At 54.5% G+C, this 22216-nt stretch overlaps 8 protein-coding genes across 8 annotated transcripts; 7 read left to right on the top strand and 1 right to left on the bottom strand.

The window, feature by feature from the left end:
* Positions 1-33: 33 nt before the first annotated feature.
* PG994_009080 (uncharacterized protein) lies at positions 34-869 on the top strand (the record flags this gene model as incomplete). Its single annotated transcript, XM_066860489.1, has 2 exons — positions 34-687; positions 768-869. The coding sequence occupies 2 exons, from the start codon at positions 34-36 to the stop codon at positions 867-869; spliced, it is 756 nt and encodes a 251-aa protein (XP_066714078.1).
* An 813-nt stretch (positions 870-1682) lies between these two features.
* Positions 1683-2240, top strand: PG994_009079 (Preprotein translocase Sec- Sec61-beta subunit- eukarya; the record flags this gene model as incomplete). The annotated part of the gene is made up of 3 exons (XM_066860488.1): positions 1683-1685; positions 1831-2131; positions 2206-2240. The coding sequence occupies 3 exons, from the start codon at positions 1683-1685 to the stop codon at positions 2238-2240; spliced, it is 339 nt and encodes a 112-aa protein (XP_066714077.1).
* Positions 2241-2832: 592 nt separating this feature from the next.
* On the bottom strand, positions 2833-3804 carry PG994_009078 (uncharacterized protein; the record flags this gene model as incomplete). The annotated part of the gene is made up of 1 exon (XM_066860487.1): positions 2833-3804. One exon carries the CDS (start codon positions 3802-3804, stop codon positions 2833-2835), a length of 972 nt encoding a protein of 323 aa, XP_066714076.1.
* Positions 3805-5428: 1624 nt separating this feature from the next.
* PG994_009077 (Sterol 3-beta-glucosyltransferase UGT80B1) lies at positions 5429-9755 on the top strand (the record flags this gene model as incomplete). The annotated part of the gene is made up of 7 exons (XM_066860486.1): positions 5429-5720; positions 5872-6463; positions 6516-6758; positions 6800-6960; positions 7007-7565; positions 7615-8390; positions 8443-9755. The coding sequence occupies 7 exons, from the start codon at positions 5429-5431 to the stop codon at positions 9753-9755; spliced, it is 3936 nt and encodes a 1311-aa protein (XP_066714075.1).
* Positions 9756-10804: 1049 nt separating this feature from the next.
* PG994_009076 (uncharacterized protein) lies at positions 10805-11219 on the top strand (the record flags this gene model as incomplete). The annotated part of the gene is made up of 2 exons (XM_066860485.1): positions 10805-10964; positions 11062-11219. The coding sequence occupies 2 exons, from the start codon at positions 10805-10807 to the stop codon at positions 11217-11219; spliced, it is 318 nt and encodes a 105-aa protein (XP_066714074.1).
* Positions 11220-12525: 1306 nt separating this feature from the next.
* On the top strand, positions 12526-14953 carry PG994_009075 (uncharacterized protein; the record flags this gene model as incomplete). The annotated part of the gene is made up of 4 exons (XM_066860484.1): positions 12526-12769; positions 12840-12874; positions 12967-13194; positions 13265-14953. The coding sequence occupies 4 exons, from the start codon at positions 12526-12528 to the stop codon at positions 14951-14953; spliced, it is 2196 nt and encodes a 731-aa protein (XP_066714073.1).
* Positions 14954-16850: 1897 nt separating this feature from the next.
* On the top strand, positions 16851-18413 carry PG994_009074 (uncharacterized protein; the record flags this gene model as incomplete). The annotated part of the gene is made up of 1 exon (XM_066860483.1): positions 16851-18413. One exon carries the CDS (start codon positions 16851-16853, stop codon positions 18411-18413), a length of 1563 nt encoding a protein of 520 aa, XP_066714072.1.
* A 1417-nt stretch (positions 18414-19830) lies between these two features.
* PG994_009073 (uncharacterized protein) lies at positions 19831-21037 on the top strand (the record flags this gene model as incomplete). The annotated part of the gene is made up of 3 exons (XM_066860482.1): positions 19831-19873; positions 19947-20731; positions 20822-21037. 3 exons carry the CDS (start codon positions 19831-19833, stop codon positions 21035-21037), a joined length of 1044 nt encoding a protein of 347 aa, XP_066714071.1.
* Between the last annotated feature and the right edge of the window lie 1179 nt (positions 21038-22216).

Below are 22216 nucleotides of genomic sequence, written 5' to 3'. Positions count from 1 at the left end.
GATGGCAGCAGCTTCGCAACTTAACTCTGGTCTATGTTCGGGCCGCGACAAAACGCCTGGGTACAACGTGGCTTTCCGCGGCCATTTGACTATAACAACATTGGCTTCTCCGTTGACGGGGTTGACCTGGACATAGAGCACCCTTCGAGCGACGCATCGGCAGGCTACAAGGCACTGGTGACGAAACTCCGCTCCCTCTACGCCACCGTGCCGGGCACGTTCTACCTCACGGCCTCGCCGCAGTGCGTCGCCCCGGACGCCAACATGAAGGACATGCTGGCAGCCACCACCTTCGACATGGTCTTCATCCAGTTCTACAACACGCCACAGTGCTCCGCCCGTCGGTGGGCGGACGCGAACCCAGGCTACCAGCCGGGCAACACGTTCGACGCGGCGGGCTTCACCTACGACGCTTGGAGCACCTGGCTGGCCGGCACGTACAGCAAGAACGCCAGGCTGTACATCGGCCTGCGGGGGTCGGCGGCGGCGGCAAACCGGGGCAACGACCTGTCCGTCGCGCAGGACTCCAGGCTCGCCAATGCGTACTACTGCCTGGCCAATTTCGGCGGCATGGCCGTCTGGGAGGCGACGTATGCGGGCACGAACGTCGCGGGCGGGAAGAACTTCTACCAGAACGTGAAGACGGCGCTGAACGCGGCTTCGAAAGACCCCAGGCAGAAATGCTCGGTACGTCGTCGATGATCATCTCCTAGCCGCGATGTATTTACGGATACTGACTGCTGGCCTCGTCATGCCGGTTTCTCTAGAGTGCTGCATCTTCGATGCTTCTCTCGTCTAAGGATGGGCGCTGTGGAAAGGGCTATGGCACTACGTGTGGCTCGGCGGCATGCTGCAGTAGCTACGGCTAGTGTGGGACGTCCGGAATAATCTACTGCGGTGCGGGGTGTCAAGCGGGGTTTGGCAAGTGCACATAAACAGTTCCAATAGAAGAAACGTAGAGTCTTGAAGGTTGTTTCGTCTCGCCAGTAGGAATTGATACAGGGCGTTGGTCTTGTCGATTGCGCCAGTTATGTAGTTCCTTCCATGACGAAATGAACAACAAACTGGAAAACACTACTTCAACATCATGAATCGAGCCAAAATCCAGTACCTTGTACCATAATGGGATGGCATTTGCCGTAGAAAAGGGACCAATGATCCCGTTTACATACATTTGATGGAAGAGAGGATCTCGGGTCTGATCGTAGGAGTCTGGGAGTCTGGAGCCTGGGAGTCTGGAGTCTGGAGTCTGGACTCTGGACCCCTAAAATTAACTAGACCCGCCCTTGATGACCCCACTGAAGTAATTAGTAATTATGGAGCCAGCGCTGGGGGAAACGGGGCGATGTGCACGGGTGGAAAGGTCTTGGGGTGGCGGATTAACGTTAAAGCGACTTTGGGCGGAAGTGCAGGTGGCCTTGGCCCGGCATGGGGGATTGCCAGCTCTGAGCTTCCAAAATGTGGCCTCAATTGAACGAGGTCACTGATAGGACAGCCTGGATTCGCTTGTGGAAACCGCCCCAAGGAAACGGAGATTGTCTACTTTACATTCAATACCCATCACCACCATCACGACCACGTATTCCATCTTTCGTTCCTTGATATCTTCTTTCTTCTGTAGCGAAACGCAACCACAAGCTACGTGTTCTCTTGTCTCTGTTCTCTTCCAGTTCACTCTCACAATGGTACGTATGCGACAAGTCTCGATGCCTAGACAGAGCCCCTGTGCGATGTCCAGGTGTCGCGCGACACCAAGCGCCTCTGGACAGCTTGGCCCGATTGCCTTCTATGATTCCTCTCGCTGACTCACGCGTTTCTTCTAAACTGCAGTCTTCTCCCCGAGCATCATCGCCCGTCGGCACCCCCGCCAGCACTGGCGTCAGCACCGGCCGCCCGTCCTCTCCTCCTCCTCCCGGTGGTGCCCGCACTGCCATCCGCCGACGAGCCGCCGCCGACCAGAAGGAGAAGATCGCCAATGCCCGCCCGAGCAGCACGAGAGCCGCCGGCGCCGGCGGCAGCAGCAGCACCATGCTGAGGCTGTACACCGACGAGTCGCCCGGCCTCAAGGTTGATCCCGTCGTCGTCCTGGTTCTGTCTCTGGTCTTCATCTTCAGCGTCGTCGCCCTGCACAGTACGTTCTCGATGGACACATCCTTCGACAAACATTTTCGCCTTATAAGATCTACTAACACAATGGAATTACAGTCATTGCCAAGGTTACGCGACGATTCTCGAGCTAAAGTGGTGTTCCTGCGGCGAGTAATGATGGGAAAGTGGTGATTTAGGGCAATGACAAAAAGAGGCCCGGAGAACAATTTATGCACGCCTGTTTACGAGAATGCTGCTGAGAAGTACAATACCCCAGCACGGAGGGATTGGCCCAGAAAGCATTGAGCAGCATGAGATAAGTGCAGACTGAGGGCACGAGAGCGTTCCCGACGGTGAAATCGTGTACCATAACCAGCTCCCGCAGGAGAGTCCTTCCTGCAATCAATGTCACTTCAGTTTTGGACACCTGTTATCGATGCTTTGGCCTTGCCAGTGAAGTGATGTCAAGCGACCATGGCACTAATACAACTTTACGAAGCGAGCATATTGCATTCCCAAGAGGTGGACTTCGTTGCGAAAAGGAGTAACTCTGTTGTTTGTACAGACATAGACTTTTAGTGACCATCCTCTCCAAAGATATCCCTGTTTGTCCATTTCCATCATCTCCAGACCGTTTGCTGCACGATCCATGTTTACCTACTGAGCAAGCACAGCAACATATGGACCATGTGGGACATGAGCACCTTGCCCGTCTCCTACAGCCACGGTGCAAGCAAACTCAACTCAGACGTCAAATGTCTGGCCCACCAGCCGCTCGCTCAAAGCCCACAGCTTCTTGGCATTTGTCGGGTCCGTTGCATATTCCAGAGCCTGTCCAACCTGACAGTCCTGAACGAATGAGCCGCTGTGATCCTCGAGCGCCGGGTCCAGGCATGCGGCGACCAGCGGCGCGGTCCCTTGCATGGTCGTCTTAAACGCATGGTCCATGACGAAAGTCACGCTGCCGTTGTTGCACCGCGAAACCTCCTCGATGCTTCCGAACTCTTCCATGGTCAAGTGGTTTGCCAAGTTGGTCTCCAGGATGCCACCAGGATGGACGGCGAGGGACGTGATGCCCCGGGCCCGGAGCCGGCGGGCGAGTTCCACGGAAAACAGGATGTTGGCCGTCTTGCTCTGCCCGTAGGCCGACCAGCGGTCGTAGGCCTTAGCGTCGGAGAAGTTGTAGTCGGCGAAGCGGACGGGGCCGATGCGATGGCCTATCGACGTCACGTTGACGATGCGGGCGCCGGGGCCGGCGGCCAGGATCTTGGGCATGATGAGGTTGGTCAGGAGGAAGTGACCGAGATGGTTGGACGACAGCGTCATCTCGTACCCTTGCCGGTCCTTGGTGAAGTCCTTGATCGCCATAACACCGGCGTTGTTGAGAACGACGTCGATCTTGGGGGCCGCCGCGTCCGCGATGATGGTCGCCGCGGCCCGGCGGACCGACTCGAAGTCGGACAGCTCACAGGGCACGAACGTGACTTTGACGCCGGGGCCGGCCTTGGCGATCTCTTCGATCACCGGGTCGACCTTGGCCTTGTTCCTGCTGACGAGAAGGATATGAGCCGGTCCTTCGCGCGCGAAAGCGACTGCGGCGGTTGCGCCAAGACCTTTTGCGCTGGTGCCCGTGATGAGAAAAGTGCGGCCCTGGACCCGGTCCCTGAAAGCCTCCACGACCTCATTGCATGGTGTTTCGAAGCCGAAAGGGGACATGACGACGTTGATGGTTTGATGTTACTTGCACAGAAAGACTCTGGGCTCTGCTCTAGTTTGCTGTAATACTTGAATTTCCTGTTGGTGTAAGAGTTACTTGGGGGGAATAGCGAAGCCTTGGTGAATCACATCTTGTTGGAAGCAAGACAGTTGGCCTTATAAACATTGTGAGTTTTCCCTTCGAAGGCGCGACATTCTCGAAGACATTTTCTCCGTGATCGACCGCTGCATGCTGTTCGGCGATTGAAGTTAACTCCGAGAAGATAAGAATGAAATATTGATATTCAATATGTTATCTTCCAGGCCGTGTATATATTAAGCGACGACTGCAGCCCCCAGAACTCCACTCACTGCTGCCAGCTTCGGTGATAAGAGTATACACGCCGATGAGCCAAGGGGATATAAGCAGAATGTCAGCATTGCATGTAAGAACTGAGCTGGACTTAACGGATTTAGTCTGTGCCTCAGGCAAGAAATAAGCATTTGCACATGCTTCTTCGTGCCTGCAGCCAGCACAGGCAGGTTTGCATCTTCTCGAGATGAGCTGACGCAAGCCTGTGCAATACTCATTTGCATTATACACTTGGAATTCGGGGCACCTACTGAGAGATGACACTACGGATTACGACGACGACGACGACGACGACGACGACGTGGGAGACGATCCAAAAGCAGGCAACAGTACTATAGCCATCTGCTCCGATGTGACATGGCCGCGTGGTCATCAGGGAGACTGCTTGACATGAGGCGTTCCTCGGCTTCGATGCGAAGAAAACGCATGCCACGCCCGTTTGCGAAACTCGCTTTCGCTAATTGTGGATGTAGACAGATAAGCGACGCCGATGAAGCTCGGGAGTTCGCATACGGATGGGCTTGTCATTGGCGTTAGATTGCCATGTGTATGCAGCTTAGGTATGTAACCTAGGTGGTTTCACTGCTTGCTTAACGTCTGGCGTCATAACCTTGCGCGCGCTGTATCTCTCGTGGGCTGACGAACCGTCCAAATATAGGCACCACTGCCACATGGAGCCTCGCATCGCAACAATAAGTCACAGGAGTATGCCATGACAGAGTAAGTAATTTAGGTATGCGTTTTAGGTCAAAGCATCCATCGTCCAAACAACTGGAAATACATACCTCCTTAGACCCCCGGCCCCTGTGCTACATGAACATTCCTGCTATTTGGGTTTAGCTGATGCCCCGCTCCAGCGCTTCCCCGGGTCCCTAGCCTATCAAAGGTTGAGCGCTCAGCCCATTTAGCCTGGAGTCACTTACAAGTACCCTTCCTACATCAGACGTCGAACCAACAAGGGGACGTCATTTTCCAGGGTAGTAGTCCTGTCACTACATATCATCGCCAAACACCTGTTTCTTGGTCTCCCCAGAACTTCTACAACTTTTATTTTCCTCGCAGTTTTCGCGCCAGGATTCAAGTAATCACAAGAAAAACCGCCTGGTTGCAACCTCTACCTTCATTGTGCAATAGTGGTTTTGTGACTTGGATGCTGATATAATTTGACCCGTGCACTGCCGACACCTCGATACAGTACCCCGCCTTCGTGGTACCGCTTCCACGCACCTGCTGCGAAATCCAACCCACCTACATGCGGTATTGTTCTTAGACATGTCCGTCCTCGATGCGAAGCGTGCTGCTGCGCGCAGTAGCGCCGACAGGGAAAGCGGAAACAATGGCAACGTCACTCAAGAACAAGACCGATCCTCGAACCAACATGGGCCCGAGGTGGCTGTGTCCGACGGCTTTCCTGAAGCCGCGATCCCTAGGCCCGAAGCCGGCATGCCTTTGCCAGAACTGCCTCAGCTGGGCGCTGAAGAAGAGGTGCCGCCGGCCTATAGTGAAGTCCACGATCAAATATCGCTGCACCAGTCTGGCTTTGACGCGGGTGCTACTTTGACAGGTAATTACAGGCTGCTGCAACTGGAACTTGCGCCGTGGAGACTGACGAGCTGGTTGCGTGCACCCGAACAGACGATGGCCGAATCGATATCAACATCAATCAAACAAGCCGAAAGCTAGCCGATATTATCGCACCTACCCTGCACGACCAGCTGAAACAGGATGCTCGAAGCGAGGGCCCTCTCCCGCCTGCCTATATCCCCCCAGTCTGGGCGGCCAGCCCGGCCAGACACCTCCACCCCGGCTCAATATTGTGATTCAGATTGTAGGATCGCGAGGAGACGTCCAGCCGTTCGTTGCGCTGGGCCAAGTGCTGAGGGACACGTACGGGCACCGCGTGCGCATAGCAACACACGGCACCTTTCAGAAGTTTGTTGAAGAAAACGGCCTGGAGTTCTTCTGCATCGGAGGAGATCCTGCCGAGCTTATGGCCTTCATGGTCAAGCATCCAGGATTGATGCCGGGCTTCGACGCAGTCGCCAGCGGCGAGGTGACCAAGCGGCGCAAAGGGATTGAGCAGATCGTCTACGGTTGCTGGAGATCTTGTATTGAAGCCGGCAACGGATTGGGCCCGGCGCCACGCTTACAGCGGGGTCGCAATATCCCGGGCAAAGGGTCTACGACGATGGTCATGGACCCTGCAAACAAGCCGTTTGTCGCGGATGCCATCATTGCCAATCCCCCCAGTTTTGCACACATCCACGTGGCAGAGAAGCTTGGTATACCTTTGCACCTGATGTTCACGTGAGTACTTTTCTGAGCTGCTGCGAGCCAAGCCGGACTGACAGCGTGACAGCATGCCGTGGTCACCGACCCGAGCGTTTCCTCAACCGCTTGCCAATATCCAGTCGACAAACACAGATCCCGTCACCACCAACTACGTCTCTTACGCCCTCGTCGAGATGATGACATGGCAAGGATTGGGCGATGTTATCAACAGATTCCGAACGAAAGTGCTGGATCTCGACCCTCTCTCGTTGATATGGGCCCCCGGCGTGCTTACTCGTTTGCGTATTCCTTACACATACTGCTGGCATGTGTACCGGACCCCTGTTCCTAATTCTGGCTAACGATGCATAGGTCCCCGGCTTTGATACCCAAACCCAATGACTGGGGGAATCACATAGACATTGCGGGTTTCTACTTTCTCAATTTGGCGTCCAATTTCACCCCAGAACCTGAACTGGCCACTTTCTTGGAGGCTGGCCCTCCCTATTTACATAGGATTTGGGTCGATTGTGGTAGATGATCCCAACGCCCTGACGCGCATGATCTTTGAAGCCGTAGCCGCAACCGGCGTGAGAGCACTGGTCTCTAAGGGGTGGGGAGGCCTGGGGGCCGATTCTCTTGGCGTGCCAGACAATATCTACATGCTGGGCAATGTACCCCATGACTGGCTATTCCAGCACGTATCGGCTGTCTGTCACCACGGAGGAGCTGGCACGACTGCGGCCGGAATCAATGCTGGCAAGCCGACGATCGTAGTGCCCTTCTTCGGCGACCAACCTTTCTGGGGTGCCATGGTAGCGAGAGCTGGCGCTGGCCCAGATCCTATTCCAAACAAGAGCCTCACCACGGAGAAGCTCGCAGAGGCTATCAGGGTGGCAATGAAGCCCGAAACTCAACAACGCGCCAAGGAACTGGGTGAAAAGATCCGCGAGGAACAGGGTACTGATGTCGGCGGTCAGAGTTTCCACCAGCATTTAGATGTCAACAACCTGCGCTGCTCTGTCGCTCCAAGTAGGGTGGCAGTTTGGCGTGTCCGAAGAACCAAGATCCGCTTGAGCAGCCTCGCCGCGGCTTGCCTTGTACAGCATGGTTACCTGCAGTACTCGGATCTAAAACTGTGAGTCGCCTTGAGTGATTCTCAGGAACCGTTTCTAATTGTGACCTAGGTACCGCTCCAAAGAGTACAGCACGGAAGATGAGCCATGGGATCCTATTTCAGCTGTGACATCTGCTCTTGTGGGAGACCTTGGTGCCATTGGGTTAGCCGTGGCCGATTTCCCTCGCGATGTTTTCAATGTGGCAAAGAAAGGGGCTCAGAAAATGCCAGGGGATCCAAAAGAGAAGACCGCGGAACAGACTTCAGCCACCCCACCATCGTCCGACCGCAGCGGGCAAGCTGGCTCCAGTAGCAATTTGCCCGACACGCTCAACTCACCACAATCCCCCGGGCAGACCAACGAGAGTACGAGAAGTCTCGCCCATACAGCATCTGGTGCCTCCGGTGCCTCGGCCCTGTCGACACCAACCACAGGGTCGTCGGAACGACCGACGGCCCCTCAACCAGCTCCCGCCAAACCCAAGCCGCAGCCCACCGCCAGTAGTACCGAATCAGACATTGATCGGGTTATGGGAGCTGGAAACAGCATCAATAATATGGTTACGGCCGGGGTTAAGACTCCTATGAACTTTTGCCTTGGATTAGCCCGCGGCTTCCGGAATGCGCCGAAACTCTACAATGATGATACCGTGCGGCCGACAGAAAAGGTCACTGACCTATCAAGCGGAATCAAAGTCGCGGGCAAAGAGTTCGGCCTGGGGCTCTTTGACGGGATATCAGGTTTGGTGACACAGCCGCTTCGAGGCGCCGAAAAGGAAGGGGCAGCCGGTCTTGTCAAGGGGTTCGCCAAAGGTATCGGCGGTCTGCTTTTAAAGCCAGCAGCTGGTAAGTTGGCTATGTCACCATTACCAAGTATGCATTACTAACACGTAGACAGGTGCCTGGGCTGTGCCAGCCTACACCATGGCTGGCCTTCATGCCGAGATCCGAAGCAAATTCGCACAGAGCGCGTATAACTACATCGTCGCATCGCGCATCTCGCAGGGCAATTTGGATTACCAGAATGCCACCCACGAGGAGCGAGACGACATCGAAGTGCGCTGGCTGTCATTAAAGGACGAACTGACGGGCTACTACCAGCTCAAACAAAAGGAGAAGGGCAAGGCACGAGACATTCAAGCCCAGGCATCCGAACATGCTAGTGCATCGACTGAGAACCTTGCTCAAGAAGGAGAGCCTCAGACCGGGTGGTGGCACACCAGAAACCTGTCTTTCGAAGAGAGAAAGCGGTTGCAGGAACAGAAGAAGGCTTGGAAGCAAAAGCAAGCTGGCCGCCAAGGCTCTAATATCACAGAGAACATGGCACCATCAGCAGGTGCGCCAACTGCCGGTGGAAGCGAGCAGGACATGGAACAAGCGATCCAGGCAGCCGTCCGAGAGACATCCAGAGGTGACGCCCGTGAAGATGCGAGAATCGAACAGGCAATCCGTCAGAGCGTGGGAGTGTTACGCAGTGGGTCAATATCGAGTGTTTCCACGGCTTCTGGGCAATCAACCGCACCTACATCTGTCACGACAAACAGCTTTCCTGCCGATGTGAAGCAGCGAACTCCATTCTCTCCCGAAGACTTTGGGGAGATTACCGACGAGGAGTACCAGGCATACATTGAGCAGGCCGTTCAAGCAAGCATGGCCGAGCAACAGCGAAGGACAGCAACACCCAGGCAGCAGCACCAGGGTCAGGCTGACGAAGAGTACCAGAGGGTCTTGCGAGAATCCCAAAAGGGGAAACCCGCAACTGAGGAAGATGACGAGGAACTTCAAAAGGCCATCGAGGCTTCCCGCGCACAACATGGAAGCGCCGGCCCGCACGGAGATGACGAAGAGCTGAAGAAGGCCATTGCCGCCTCCCAGACCGACCTCCACAGGCCAGCGGGAGCCAATGCGGATGACGAGAAGGCGCTGAAGCGGGCCATCGAAGAATCTGAGCGCGCTCACCAGGAGGAACTTAAGCGAGTAGAGACACTGAAGAAGGAGGAGGACGTGGTTCTGGAGTACATCAAGAAGCAGAGCCTCGCGGAAGAACAGTACCGGCAGAAGGGCAAAGACAAAGTAAGCACTTCCGCAGATAATGATGACGATGACGAAGAGTTGAAGAGGGCCCTTGAGGAGAGCCTACGACTTGGCGGGAAGACTAGCGAAAGCTCCGGAGTGCCTGGGTCGGGGTCGGGGTCTGGGGTCGCGCGCTAGTACTAACAAACCTTCAGCCCAGCCCGACGTGAACGAGCAACCAGGACAATGATGGGTCGAGTCGGGGATAACTAACTGCGATGAGGTTTCGGACTGATTGAACCATTGGCACAGCAACACAATACCCTAAAAGAACACAATACCCTTAGAGATCATGTATACGAGTTAACGATTGATGAGTGTCCGACATTCGTTTCTGCTCCCGATTGGCTGTGTGAACTGGAGTGATGGAAAATGGACCTTGACGGAAGAGTCTATGACGACAAGGACACGGTAGGCTGTTGATGGATCAACCCATCCTCAGCGCACACCTCAGAAACCACGTTTCCCAGCCCTTGCAATTTCAAGAGCAAAGCCGTTGCTTCAATCTATGACCTAGGTGGATGTATTAGGCTTTTAGGCTTTGAAGTATGGCGTGTTTGGGATCCATCACTCGGCAATCTCATCTCTGCCATCTGATCTTACGGCGGGCAGGCGGGTAGACATCGATCGCCAATGGGGTCCGGCCGCCTACTAGTAAATCGATCAGCCCCTTTGATCCTTAAGCTTATCCCATTTATCCAGGAACAGGACGGGTCGGTCTTTACCAACAACCTTATTAGCCATTTGAGGCTCGTCGTTTCTTTTGGTAGTCCGGCTCCAGCGTGGTTGTCAGCTTCTCTCGCGTAGACTGGCCCGTGCATTCCTTTTCAGGAGGCTCTCATGACAGCAAGATGAATCATGACTTAATCACCCAACCACATGGCGTCATTGGGTCTTTGTGAGCATCCCGATTCTCTTTCTGTGATCGCTCGAGCTGGGCGCGGCAAAGCAGAAGAAGCAAAGCTCATCGGTGGTGATGATGTTATGTATCTTGGATGAATGTACGGTAAACACTTGCGTACGATCGCGCGGTACTCGATGAGCTTAGGAAAGGGGATATAAACTAAATGCATCTCCCGTGTGGTCATCAACATTTTGGCATCAACAACCCATCCTAACAGCTCACTCACACAACTTTATACACAATCTCTTACCGCTTTTGCCCTACCAAACCACTCCACTACATCATGCCTTCCTACGATAATGAGGCTCCCTCCGGCGAGGTCGCCGACAACTCGTACGTGAGCCGCTCTGGTCACAAGGGCGAGCCCCTCAACGTGGTCAGCGACCAGGAGCGCATTGAGGATCCCATCGACGCCGAAAAGGCCGACACTGATGAGCAGCTCGGTTAGTTATGGTCCCTCCTACAATCTTCTGCCGGTTTGCTTGTATCGTGTCTCAAGAGTTTGCGACGTGCTAATGAGACATGTCCAACTTGATACAGTTCGCGATGATAACGAGGCCATCGACCGTGGCAACATCCTTGGTGAGCGTACTCGTGGCGCCGCCAAGCCAAAGGGCACTTACGCGGAGCCTGGTGATGAGGAGGGTCTGCCGTCGAACGATGGAACGAGCTCGGCTGATGTGAAGTCTCCCGAGTAAATGTGTTGAATTACTCAGCGTGGAGTCAATGCAGCGAAAATACTTACCTGGACATTTTGGAGAGCAGTCATAGTCGGTTGGTTTTCGATATGTTGTAATCAATTTCAAATCTTGATAACTTTCAGTCTTCAATCTCAATCGTCATCTAGATACCATTGTTTTCCTGATTAGTGTCGTTCTGGAAATATTGATATCGTAGACGGCGAAATGTTGCTATTCCTCAACAACTCGGACGGTGGTAAGATGTGCTTGGTCGGTGGTTGACTAGAATTGGGTGCACTTAGGTAATCGTCATACCCGAAAACATGCTATAATACACCTCGTGATACCCTGCACGTAACATGGATTGGTAAATATTTGCGTTCGCGACTCGTACCCACAGCGGCACTGCCGGCAACTTGCCCATGCAGGACGAAGTTGGCGAAAATGTGAGCTATTTTCTAAAGGGAAATTGCTGGCATTAAAAAGAGAGGTCTGCCGAGGAAGCTTTGGTTGCGTCCAAGATACGGTAGGTACCGCACCTCGTGGTTTTCGGTCAGCTTTCGGTCAAGTTACCGAACAATACAGCGATAACGTACGGTCTCCGGCCCAACGGGGGAGCCCCATCCAGTTGCTTGGTAACGAACCGGCTGGCTACAAGGATAAAGTGAGGATATCGCAAAATGATGGGGTCTTCTGCAGCTACCCCGCATGGGGAGGGCAGGTGAATCTCCACCGGTGGCGCCTTCCCGAGCCCGAGCCGTTCCAACCAAGGCCGTTCCCCCTCACTCCTCCGCACCATCAAGAGCTTGCAGATTAGGCTGAATGCTGGCTGGAGTATCTTCACGTCATCGACTGACAAACATTCTTTTCCGCTCATGGCTACGACCCGCCCTCGGATACCGTGACTTGGGGGAGCTCACGGGGGACCCCTGGGGACGCGGTGGGCTAACGCTGGTCTGAACTCGCTTCTCCCGTCCTTGAGGGGTCACCTCGATGCCCGGATGCCCGGACTGGCTGCAGTAAGGGAACATGAGATTGGCTCGGGTTGCGACAGAAGATTCACTAGATCCACGGGTAGCATGCATTGCGACGGCCTAACTTTCCTACAGGGGTAGACAGGGAGTTGGAGAATAGCTGGTTCGGCGCTTTCGATTCTCCAACTATGCCCGCACTGCAATGGTCCTGTGAAAAACGGCTCACCGCCGGCTGGGGAGAGCATACCATGTATGTATAAAAGCATGGTCTCGGCCGCCTGTCAGCAAGATGTTCCCAGCTCAGACAGCCTACAGCCACCGCGGCGAGGATTGATAGCAATCCTGCGAACATGGCTCTCCAGCTCCTGTCCACTGTCGGCCTCCTGGCCTCCGGCGCTGCTGCTGCCGGCCATCTGTTCCCGAGCTGCCAGGCCGAGCTTCTCTCCAACAACGCCGTCTGCAATACGAAAGCTTCGGTGACAGACCGGGCCAAGGCCCTCGTGGCCGCCTTTACCATCGAGGAGAAGATCTCGCTCACCGGAAACACCTCCCCAGGCGTTCCTCGCCTTGGACTTCCCAGCTACGAATGGTGGCGTAAGTCTTTTTTGTCTTGCTTGTTGAGATTGCTGGGGGGCCCCACACATGCTAACGCACTTGCCCACAGAGGAGGCTCTTCACGGTGTTGCTTCATCGCCTGGCGTCAGCTTCAACCAGTCTGGTGACTACTCCTATGCCACCTCGTTCCCCAACCTATCCTCATGGGGGCGGCCTTCGACGACAACTTGATCAAGGCCGTCGCCACTGTCATCAGTACCGAGGCGCGCGCCTTCAACAACGCCAATCGGTCCGGGTTGGACTACTGGACGCCCAATATCAACCCCTATAGGGACCCCCGCTGGGGACGTGGGCAGGAGACCCCGGGCGAGGACACGTTCCACATCAAATCCTACGTCAAGTCTCTCATCGAGGGCCTCCAAGGGAATGACCCAGACTACCTCAAGGTAGTGGCTACCTGCAAGGTGAGTAATCCCCAGCATCGTGGCCATAGAACAGTGAAACGATGATATCGACTGACACACATACCTGTAGCACTTTGTCGGCTACGACCTTGAGAACTGGGGTGGCAACGAGCGATACGGGTTTGATGCCATCATCAACCCGCAGGAGCTGAGCGAGTTCTACATGCAACCCTTCCAGACGTGCGCCCGTGATGCCAAGGTCGCCTCCATCATGTGCTCCTACAACGCATTGAACGGCGTGCCGACCTGTGCCGACTCGTACATATTGCAGGACGTGCTGCGAGATCACTGGAACTGGACCGATGACGGCTTCTACGTTACCTCCGACTGCGATTCTATCCAGAACGTCTTCTTGCCCCACAACTACACCGACACTCGCGAAGAGGCCGCCGCAGGTTCCTTGATCGCCGGGACCGACCTCGACTGTGGCCAGTACTACCAAACCCATCTGCCGGCCGCCTACGAACAGGGCCTATTCGACGAGGCCGCCATCGACCAGGCTCTGGTGCGTCTCTACTCTGCTCAGATCCGACTGGGCATGTTCGACCCCGCCGACAACCAAGCCTACCGTGCCCTCACCTTTGGTGACGTCAACACCCCCGAGTCTCAGGCACTCGCCCTCAAGGCCGCCGAGGAGGGCATCGTGCTCATCAAGAACGACGGCACCCTGCCCCTCCAGACAAAGGGCCGTAACATGACCGTTGCCGTCATTGGCCCCTGGGCGAACGCGACCACGACTATGCAGGGCAATTACGCCGGCATCGCCCCCTACCTTCGCTCTCCGTATATGGCCGCGAAGGATCTGCCCGGCGTCAACGCCATATACGCCGGCGCGCCGGGTGACCCGACCACAGACGGCTACCCGGCCGCTATCAAGGCCGCGAAGGCCGCGGATGTCATCATCTATGTCGACGGCGCCAATAGTGCCGAGGAGGAGGACCGCAACCTGATCCGCTGGTCTGGCGAGCGCCAGGACATCATGACGCTCCTCGCGGGCTACGGCAAGCCTTTCATCCTGCTGCAGATGGGCGACCAGCTCGACGACACGCCCTTCCTCCACCACGAGAACGTCTCGGCTATTCTTTGGGCCGGCTTCCCCGGCCAGTCTGGCGGCGACGCCATCATGAACATTATCACGGGCAAAACGGCGCCCGCTGGTCGCCTACCCGTGACGCAGTATCCGGCGCACTACGTCAACGACGTGCCCATGAACGACATGAACCTCCGGCCCAACGCGACGTCGGGCAACCCGGGGCGCACCTACAAGTGGTACAACGAATCGGTCGTGGACTTTGGGTTTGGCATGCACTACACCAACTTCACGGTCTCGTTCGCCAAAGACGACGACGGCACCTCCTCGTGGGACATCCAGTCGCTGACAAAGGGTTGCGCCGAGACCTACAAGGATCTCTGCGCGTTCCAGAGCGTGGGCGTCTCGGTCGAAAAACAGGGCTCGGTCGAATCCGACTTCGTCACGCTCGGCTTCGTGGCAGGCGAGCACGGCCCGGCGCCCCACCCGATCAAACAGCTCGTCGCATACGAGCGCCTCTTCGCGATCGAGGCCGGTGCCACGGCCACGGCGCATCTGAACCTCACGCTCGGCAGCCTCGCGCGCCATGACGATTCGGGCAACCTGGTGCTCTACCCGGGCGACTACAGCCTGCTCGTCGACGTGCCGACGCAGGCCATGTGGAACTTCACCTTGGCGGGCAACGAGGCCACGTTGGAGGAATGGCCGCAGGCTCCTCCTCGGCAGTGAGTCGGCAGGTGTGGGGAAAGAGGGAGGGAGCGATAGAGTGGGTGTGAGGAGCGGGTTAGTGTAAATAATGTCTATATTTGCCGCGGTTCTCGTATATATGTATGATGGATGAAATGACGTTATTATTTACTATGTGCTTGCCCGCCCCCCGTCCCCCCCGTTGTCGGGTGTGGTGTATCGTAATGCGGTGTGCCATTTAGTACGGTCGGAGGAATCGCTCTGATCTATTTGACCCCGTTAACTTACCTTTCTTTCTAAAGAACGCAGATATCAGCGGGGTTTTGTCGGGTGGGTGCTCCATGATCGACGATGAGTTCTGCGATATTTGGGAACAACCCAAAGTCGCATTAACCGCCCCATGCCTACACACAATGTTGGGTCGAGGTTGCTTGCTACTCCAATTGTCGTAAGTTGGTTGGGAGACATTTGCATGCGCTACCTATGTGTTGCATGGAGGAAAATTTCTGAACACGATCTCCAAGTCAAATTGGGAAGCTGGTTTCGCTCTTTGACACCGAATTCTGAAGTTGAGCCCGGTGTTCGATGCTGCGCTGACAATTCCCCGGCAATATTGAATCATACGTCTGTTGTGCGTCTCGTCTCGTCTCGACTGGCTGCTGGTGCGAGGATGGATGGCTGGGTTGGTTCCATTGGGACTTTGGCCACTACATGACGATACCGGCGCGCTCCGACCCGCCGGCTGCGGGCGGCTCAGTGGTCGGCTGTCTACTGCTCGGGTACGCACCGGTCGGTTCTTTCTCTTCGCTTTGCCCCGGTTGTCGCACGATTAGTTCCATGGTGAGACCAGTAGATGCCGAAAACAACAACATGATGTGTTGGAGATGCTGTGAATTCGCGAGAAACCCCAGCTTGCATCATGTCGCGATGGTCGGTCATTCATAAAACCTGCGACGACGGAGGCTAGTCACGTTAGCTGGCTTGGATTGGAACCCACCGGGAGCCAGTTTTCGATCCTCTCGTTACTTTGTCGTCCCCACGCTGGCGAGCCGCAAACCCAGTAAGCGGGATTAAGAGTCGGGTTGCAGGTGTCCATTGCGGCGAAACCTGTTTGTCAAGCGCAGAGGCCTGATTCGCCAATTCCAGGGCCATCTCTGCGGATCGCACCGATTTAAGCCGCAAGCAAAGCTTTTCAGTGGATACTAACGGCTTCTGCTCATGTCCTTTTCTGAGCCCGGCCCAGCCTGCAAGACGACGGCGTCACCGCACGCATCTCTAGCCATCTCACCATCCATCGGTGCATCGGCCTGCCCTGACTAAAAGGGGAAGAGGCTACAGGAGATCGCCTCCATAAAAAAAACATAGCCGACTTGCAGGGCAGTAGTGAAATGATTTTTTTTTTCCCTCCTGCCTCCTCCGCCTACATGCCCTCCTTTCCCCATGTTGCCCGGTGGTTCGTGCGATGCAAATTTTCGTCCAACTTATGGAGCCGCCCACCCGAAGGAGCGTCTTTTCCTCTGCCATGGTCGGTAAGGGCTGCTCTATTCGGCCTGGATCTGGCGACTGGGTCTGGAGGGGCCATCGAGTAAAGCGAGAGGAGTAGCAACCATGACTCTACTGTACCGAACATCGCACGGTTTCCGCCTCTTTAATAAAACCCCATGGTCGCATTTGCTTCTCTTTTCCCCCCTTATTCTCGTTCTTGCTCTCTGTCTTTGGCTCTTCTCTCGTAATAGGATATCTCTAGCACGCGAAAGGGTACCAACAAGGGACTCAGCACCTCGCCCCCCCTGCTCTGGTTCCTTTTAGCATCGCCGAAACCTTAACCACCTTGACGGCCCACTGGTTGTTGTCTTCGTGTGTTCGCGCGTGAGAAGGAGCAGTATCCCCCCCTCGCCTACCCTTCTTCTTTCACCCTTCCGGGTTTGACATGGCTATAATGAGCAGCGAAAAGGAGTCGACGAACAAGGACGCCGAGGCCAAGGTTCCCCACCATGAGGGCACAAACTCGGTCAGCGGCTCCGGCAAGGACGTCGAGGCCGGCGGCGCCGAGCTCAAGCGTGGCCTGCAGGCCCATCATCTGCAGTTCCTCGCTATCGGCGGCACCATAGGTACCGGTCTGTTCCTGGGAAGCGGCAAGGCCATCAACACGGCGGGGCCTGTGAGCACCCTCATCGCCTTCATCTTCGTCGGTGTCATTGTCTTCTCTGTCATGACGAGCCTGGGCGAGATGGCCTCGTTCATCCCCGTGCCCGGCTCCTTCACCGTCTACGCCTCGCGCTTTGTCGACCCCTCGCTCGGCTTCGCCATGGGCTGGATCTACTGGTTCAGCTGGTCCATTACCTTCGCCCTCGAGTTGACCGCCGCCGGCCTCATCATCCAGTACTGGGACGCTAGCCTCAGTATTGCCATCTTCATCACCATCTTCTGGGTCGTCTTTACCGCCGTCAACTTTCTGCCCATCCGCTGGTACGGCGAGTTCGAGATGTGGTTTTCTAGCATCAAGGTCGTGACCATCGTCGGCTTCATCATCTTTGCCATCTGCATCAACGCCGGCGCGGGCGCTCAGGGGTATATCGGCTTCCACAACTGGGTCCATCCGGGCCCCTTTGCCGAGTACCTCGTGCTGGGAGCCACCGGAAAGTTTGTCGGGTTCTGGTCCGTCTTGGTTACGGCCGGATTCAGCTACCAGGGTGCCGAGCTCGTCGGTGTCGGTGCCGGTGAGACGGCCGACCCCGCCAAGGCCGTTCCTTCAGCCATCCGCTGGACCTTCTGGGGCATCCTGTCGCTCTTCGTCTCGACTATCTTCTTCATTGGCCTCCTCGTGCCCTCCGACAACCCGGATCTGAACCTCGGCAAGACCGACGCCTCCGCGTCGCCTCTCGTCATTGCTGCTAAGCTGGCGGGCGTCAAGGTCCTTCCCGACATCATCAACGCGGTCCTCTTGACGGCCGTGCTCTCCGCTGCCAACTCCAACGTGTATTCCGGCAGCCGTATCCTCGTCGCCCTGACCAACGAGGGCCACGCGCCTGCCTTCATCCGACGCACCAACAAAATCGGCACCCCCTACGTCGCCGTGGGCATCACGTCGGCAATCGGCCTCCTCGCCTACATGAACCTCTCCGAGAGCGGAGGCGACGTCTTCGACTGGCTGCTCAACGTCACGGCCATTGCCGGCTTCATCACCTGGTCTTGCATCTGCATCTGCCACATGCGCTTCATGAACGCCCTCGCGCACAAGGGGACCTCGCGCGATATTTTGCCGTACCGCGCGCCCCTGCAGCCGTACCTGACGTGGTTCGGTCTGTTCTTCTGTGTGCTCATCCTGCTCACGAACGGCTTCACCGCCTTCATTGGCGAATTCAGCACCAGCGACTTCTTCGCGGCGTACATCAGTCTGATCCTGTTCTTCGTCCTGTTCGTGGGCCACAAAGTCATAATGCGAACCAAGCCCGTGAAGCTGGCGGATGTGGATCTCATGACGGGTCGTATACAACAATGAAAGTGCGTGTATGAGTAGTAATCGAGCGATTTTAATGTGTAATTGGAGAAACAAGCCATAAACCTGGGTACCTCTCGATGCAAATATGGTGATGTGTATTGCGTAGTCTGAAGTGGGAAACAGATAAGTTTGTAGTGATTGCGCCTGCAGGTACGTCGTGACTTGAACCATTAGTTCCTTCCGCCAATAACAATTAAGGTTCCCACCAGTGGCTGCTCTTTTCATGTCACCATAACGATCCCACTGGCGAAACACAACTTAGGCGATCAATGCATACATAAGTACCTAACATATGGCATCGGAGAACAATCCGATCAGAAGCCCTATGCGTCATGTCCACATTAGTGATTTTCATAAGTTCGTATCCTGATCGCTGCTGTGGCTCTCGATATCCAGAAAGTCCACACCTTATCGTTGCTTCTTCATCGAAGTTTTTTGTAAATCGTCTTCTGGCTTTTTCTTGGGGGCATGTTCCCAACACTTCTCTAGACTACTAGATTACTGGTCGTTCTCTTCGAGTGTCTGTGAGCACCGGTGGAGGTGGACGGAGGGGGGAGGGGTTTCTTACGATGTTAATGGGACAAGGAGAATGCGGACTCCTGGTCGAGGCGAGGAAGAAAAGGCATTCTTCGGGAATAGAATCACTAGACTACTTCAACAAAAACTTGTTCGGCTCAGAAAATACTCTCGGCAACTTATCAATGCCCTGTTGTCTTCTGAGTCCTCACTACGAGTGATTCGTGTGATACACCAAATCATAGTACCTAAGTCTGCCCCGAGACCCCTGGACACTTCACAGTCACAATCACTTCACCCATTGCCCCCCAAGGTTTATTTTGTATATTCTGGTAACCCTTACCTGACTTAGGCCATTCCTAAGCACCTAAGTATCCATCCTTGATGATTTTTGACCCCATTACTGTATGTACATAACTACATGTAACCTATCTTGACTTTGGGTTCACGGTCTTTGCTCCCTTCGCCTTGCACCAGCAAAACCTTTCGCTGTAACTTTACTCTTGCCAACACACACCCAAAATATTTACGCGACATCAACATTCTTCATTGTGGGCTATTAGTTGACACTCATATTCATGATGGCTGGTCCTGAAGCACTGAAGGTTCCCATTCCAGTCTTGTTGAAGATTGATGGCAAGCCAATGAGCCATCCAAATAGAGAAGTCAGTCAATCAATCCGTCATACGTTCGCCACTGCTTGGCACTAACATTGGTTACGATACAGTCTGCGTCAAGAGTAGGCAATGTTGATCAAGAGGGAATCACCTTTTACCTAATCTTGTTGAGGCCCGATGGCATGCTGCCAAGACTCCAGTTGGAACTGATCCATAGAACTGTACTCAAGTACTACAACGTCCCGGACAAACGGCTTGGGTATCTGACGTTCTATTTGGATGCCATGAAATCATTCGAGGCAACGTTCTTAGACAAAGACGGCACCAGTAAGTGATGCGACCCAAAGCTGCCCGTTCTCTGTTCATGAAACTGTTTTGCTGACTGGATTCCACCATTCAGATGAAATCCTGCAGACATTTTGCGAGGGAGCCAGTTGTGAGTTCGACGGCGGCTCAACATGCATCACCTTCAATCTCTCACGCATTGTTAATGCACTTGATGACAATCTTCTGCGCGGCACCAGATTAACGAAGCAGTTCAAGGAACTGAAGCAGTACCTTCAGTCCAAGGAGGATCTTGACCTGGAGGTGCAAATTTTTCACGCTGGCGACTCGACGGCAAAGGATCATTACTTCAAGGGAACACTTGACTTGCTGAGAATGCACTACGATCAGAGCCATAATTCCTCAGATTGCCCCAACTTCGTTTGCAAATATTGCGACAGGAATGGTCACATAGAGCGGGATTGTCGCACGAAGACCATGACGTGCAACGAATGTCAGGGAGTCGGTCATAACAGCAAGAACTGCCCGGAAGCTGCTTGCAAGATCTGCGGCAGCGACAGTCATGTGGCAAAAGATTGTGACCAGCCGCCCAAGAAAGGCGACCTTACTTGCTACAACTGTAAGCAAGAAGGCCATAAAGCCAAGGACTGTACCGAGGTGAGAAAGGTCAACTGGCGCAGATGCAGAGAACAGGGACACATGGTCCGGGACTGCCCTCAAAAGTCTGCTGTGGATTGTTACCGCTGCAGTCAAGAGGGACACATAGCCCGGAACTGCCCTCAGAAGCCTGCTATGAACTGTTACCGATGCGGTCAAGAGGGCCACCGGAAGCACACCTGCAGCCAAGCTGGTCACTTGGATCCCCAAGGCCATGGTTCCATTTGCAAGTATAACACCAAGGTAAGTTGCTAACCTGCTTCCCGCCACTCACCATTTTCTTTTTCTCATAGCATGCTTAGTACGGCGAAGCTAACATGTGTATATCAACAGGGATCTCCTAAGGCTCGTGGGTCGTTGGCTCACAATAAGACTCGGTTTGAGATGGCTGGCAAAGCGCAGGCTAGCGACTTCGACGAAAGTACCCAGGAGCTCATGAGAATGGCCATGAGTGCCTCAAAGGCCATGATGGAGCATCACGGTATATCTGTTGATGAAAAGAAGGCCACGGAATACGGTTATCTTCAACGGATGTTCCCCGAGGATTGACAGCAGCCAACAAGAAAGCTGAGAGGCCGAGGGTGGTCCTACTGGCGGAGATGACAGCTGGAGTACAGGGACTGGTACTAGTGATAATGCTGGAGGTTGAGCATGGTAATTTGGTTCAGATGAGAAATCTCATGATATGGAACCAAGAAGAGATGATAGGAAGAGATGATAGGAAGAGATAGACTTGGGTGCTCTAGCCCAAGTTTCATAAATGCAAATGGCCTCTGAGACTGCATCTAATGAATACATGAACAAGACACCGGAATAACCAGAATAATAGCCCACCTACACCCACTAAGCAACAGTGTAGTAACCGCTGTACAATTCAGTTATTCCATTAGCACTGTTTACTCAAGTGTTTACTTGAGTATTACTGTACTTGATGTACTTGATGTTCCATTGGATACATCTGTTATACGAGCGTTAGCCATGTGATGAGTCCGGAGTCATGTTTGAAGCCCTTCTGCTCGACACACCGTGTAGGAGGAACATACAGCTTAAATACTGTTACATCGATTAGATGAACTTTTTACTGATATCCTTTTAGTGTAGTCCTGCTGGCACTGCGGCGGGAGGTGCTACTGGATCTAATAATGGCATGCCAGAAACACGCGCTAAAGCCCGAGCCGAAGCGTATGAAGTAGGTAGGCGCCGTTCGCATAAGCGGAGTACATGTCCGCCCGACCGGGACAGTAGCCGTAACTCGTAGTTTCGGTGTCGGAAGAAACAGTGGATGCGCATCAATTGCTTTCGTCCAGTAGCCCAATAATGGCGGGGGCTTGCACCATGCGGGCTCACTTATGTACATACATACGTCGTACATACATGCAATGGCTTATTACCGTCCTTCGTCCAATGTCCAAAGCGAACTAAACGCCGGCCATCCTAGCAAACGTCTAAAAGCGGATGTTCCCGTCCAACGGTTGCGTTTTGAGAATGCCACAATCGAGTTGCATCCGATGTCTTCGATTGCACGTGTGAGGGAAGCCCGTTGATTCCGTCCAATCGCTTCCCATTCATGACCACGTCGATACTTTAGGTGTCTGTGCGATTCGCATCCAGCTCATGCGGGGCATAGTCCAAGCTGATAGCGTCCTCGTCCAAGCTGCCAAACAAATAGGAAGAGCAGCAAGCAGGCAGTAGCAGCGGATCCCGGAATCGAAAGAAGCAAACGACTAC

Source organism: Apiospora phragmitis (genome assembly GCF_038363925.1).
Source record: "Apiospora phragmitis strain CBS 135458 chromosome Unknown utg000008l:1.0-3514335.0:1.0-3519231.0, whole genome shotgun sequence".
In the NCBI taxonomy this organism is placed as follows: domain Eukaryota; kingdom Fungi; phylum Ascomycota; class Sordariomycetes; order Amphisphaeriales; family Apiosporaceae; genus Apiospora; species Apiospora phragmitis.
This window is presented reverse-complemented; position numbering and strand designations above follow the sequence as displayed.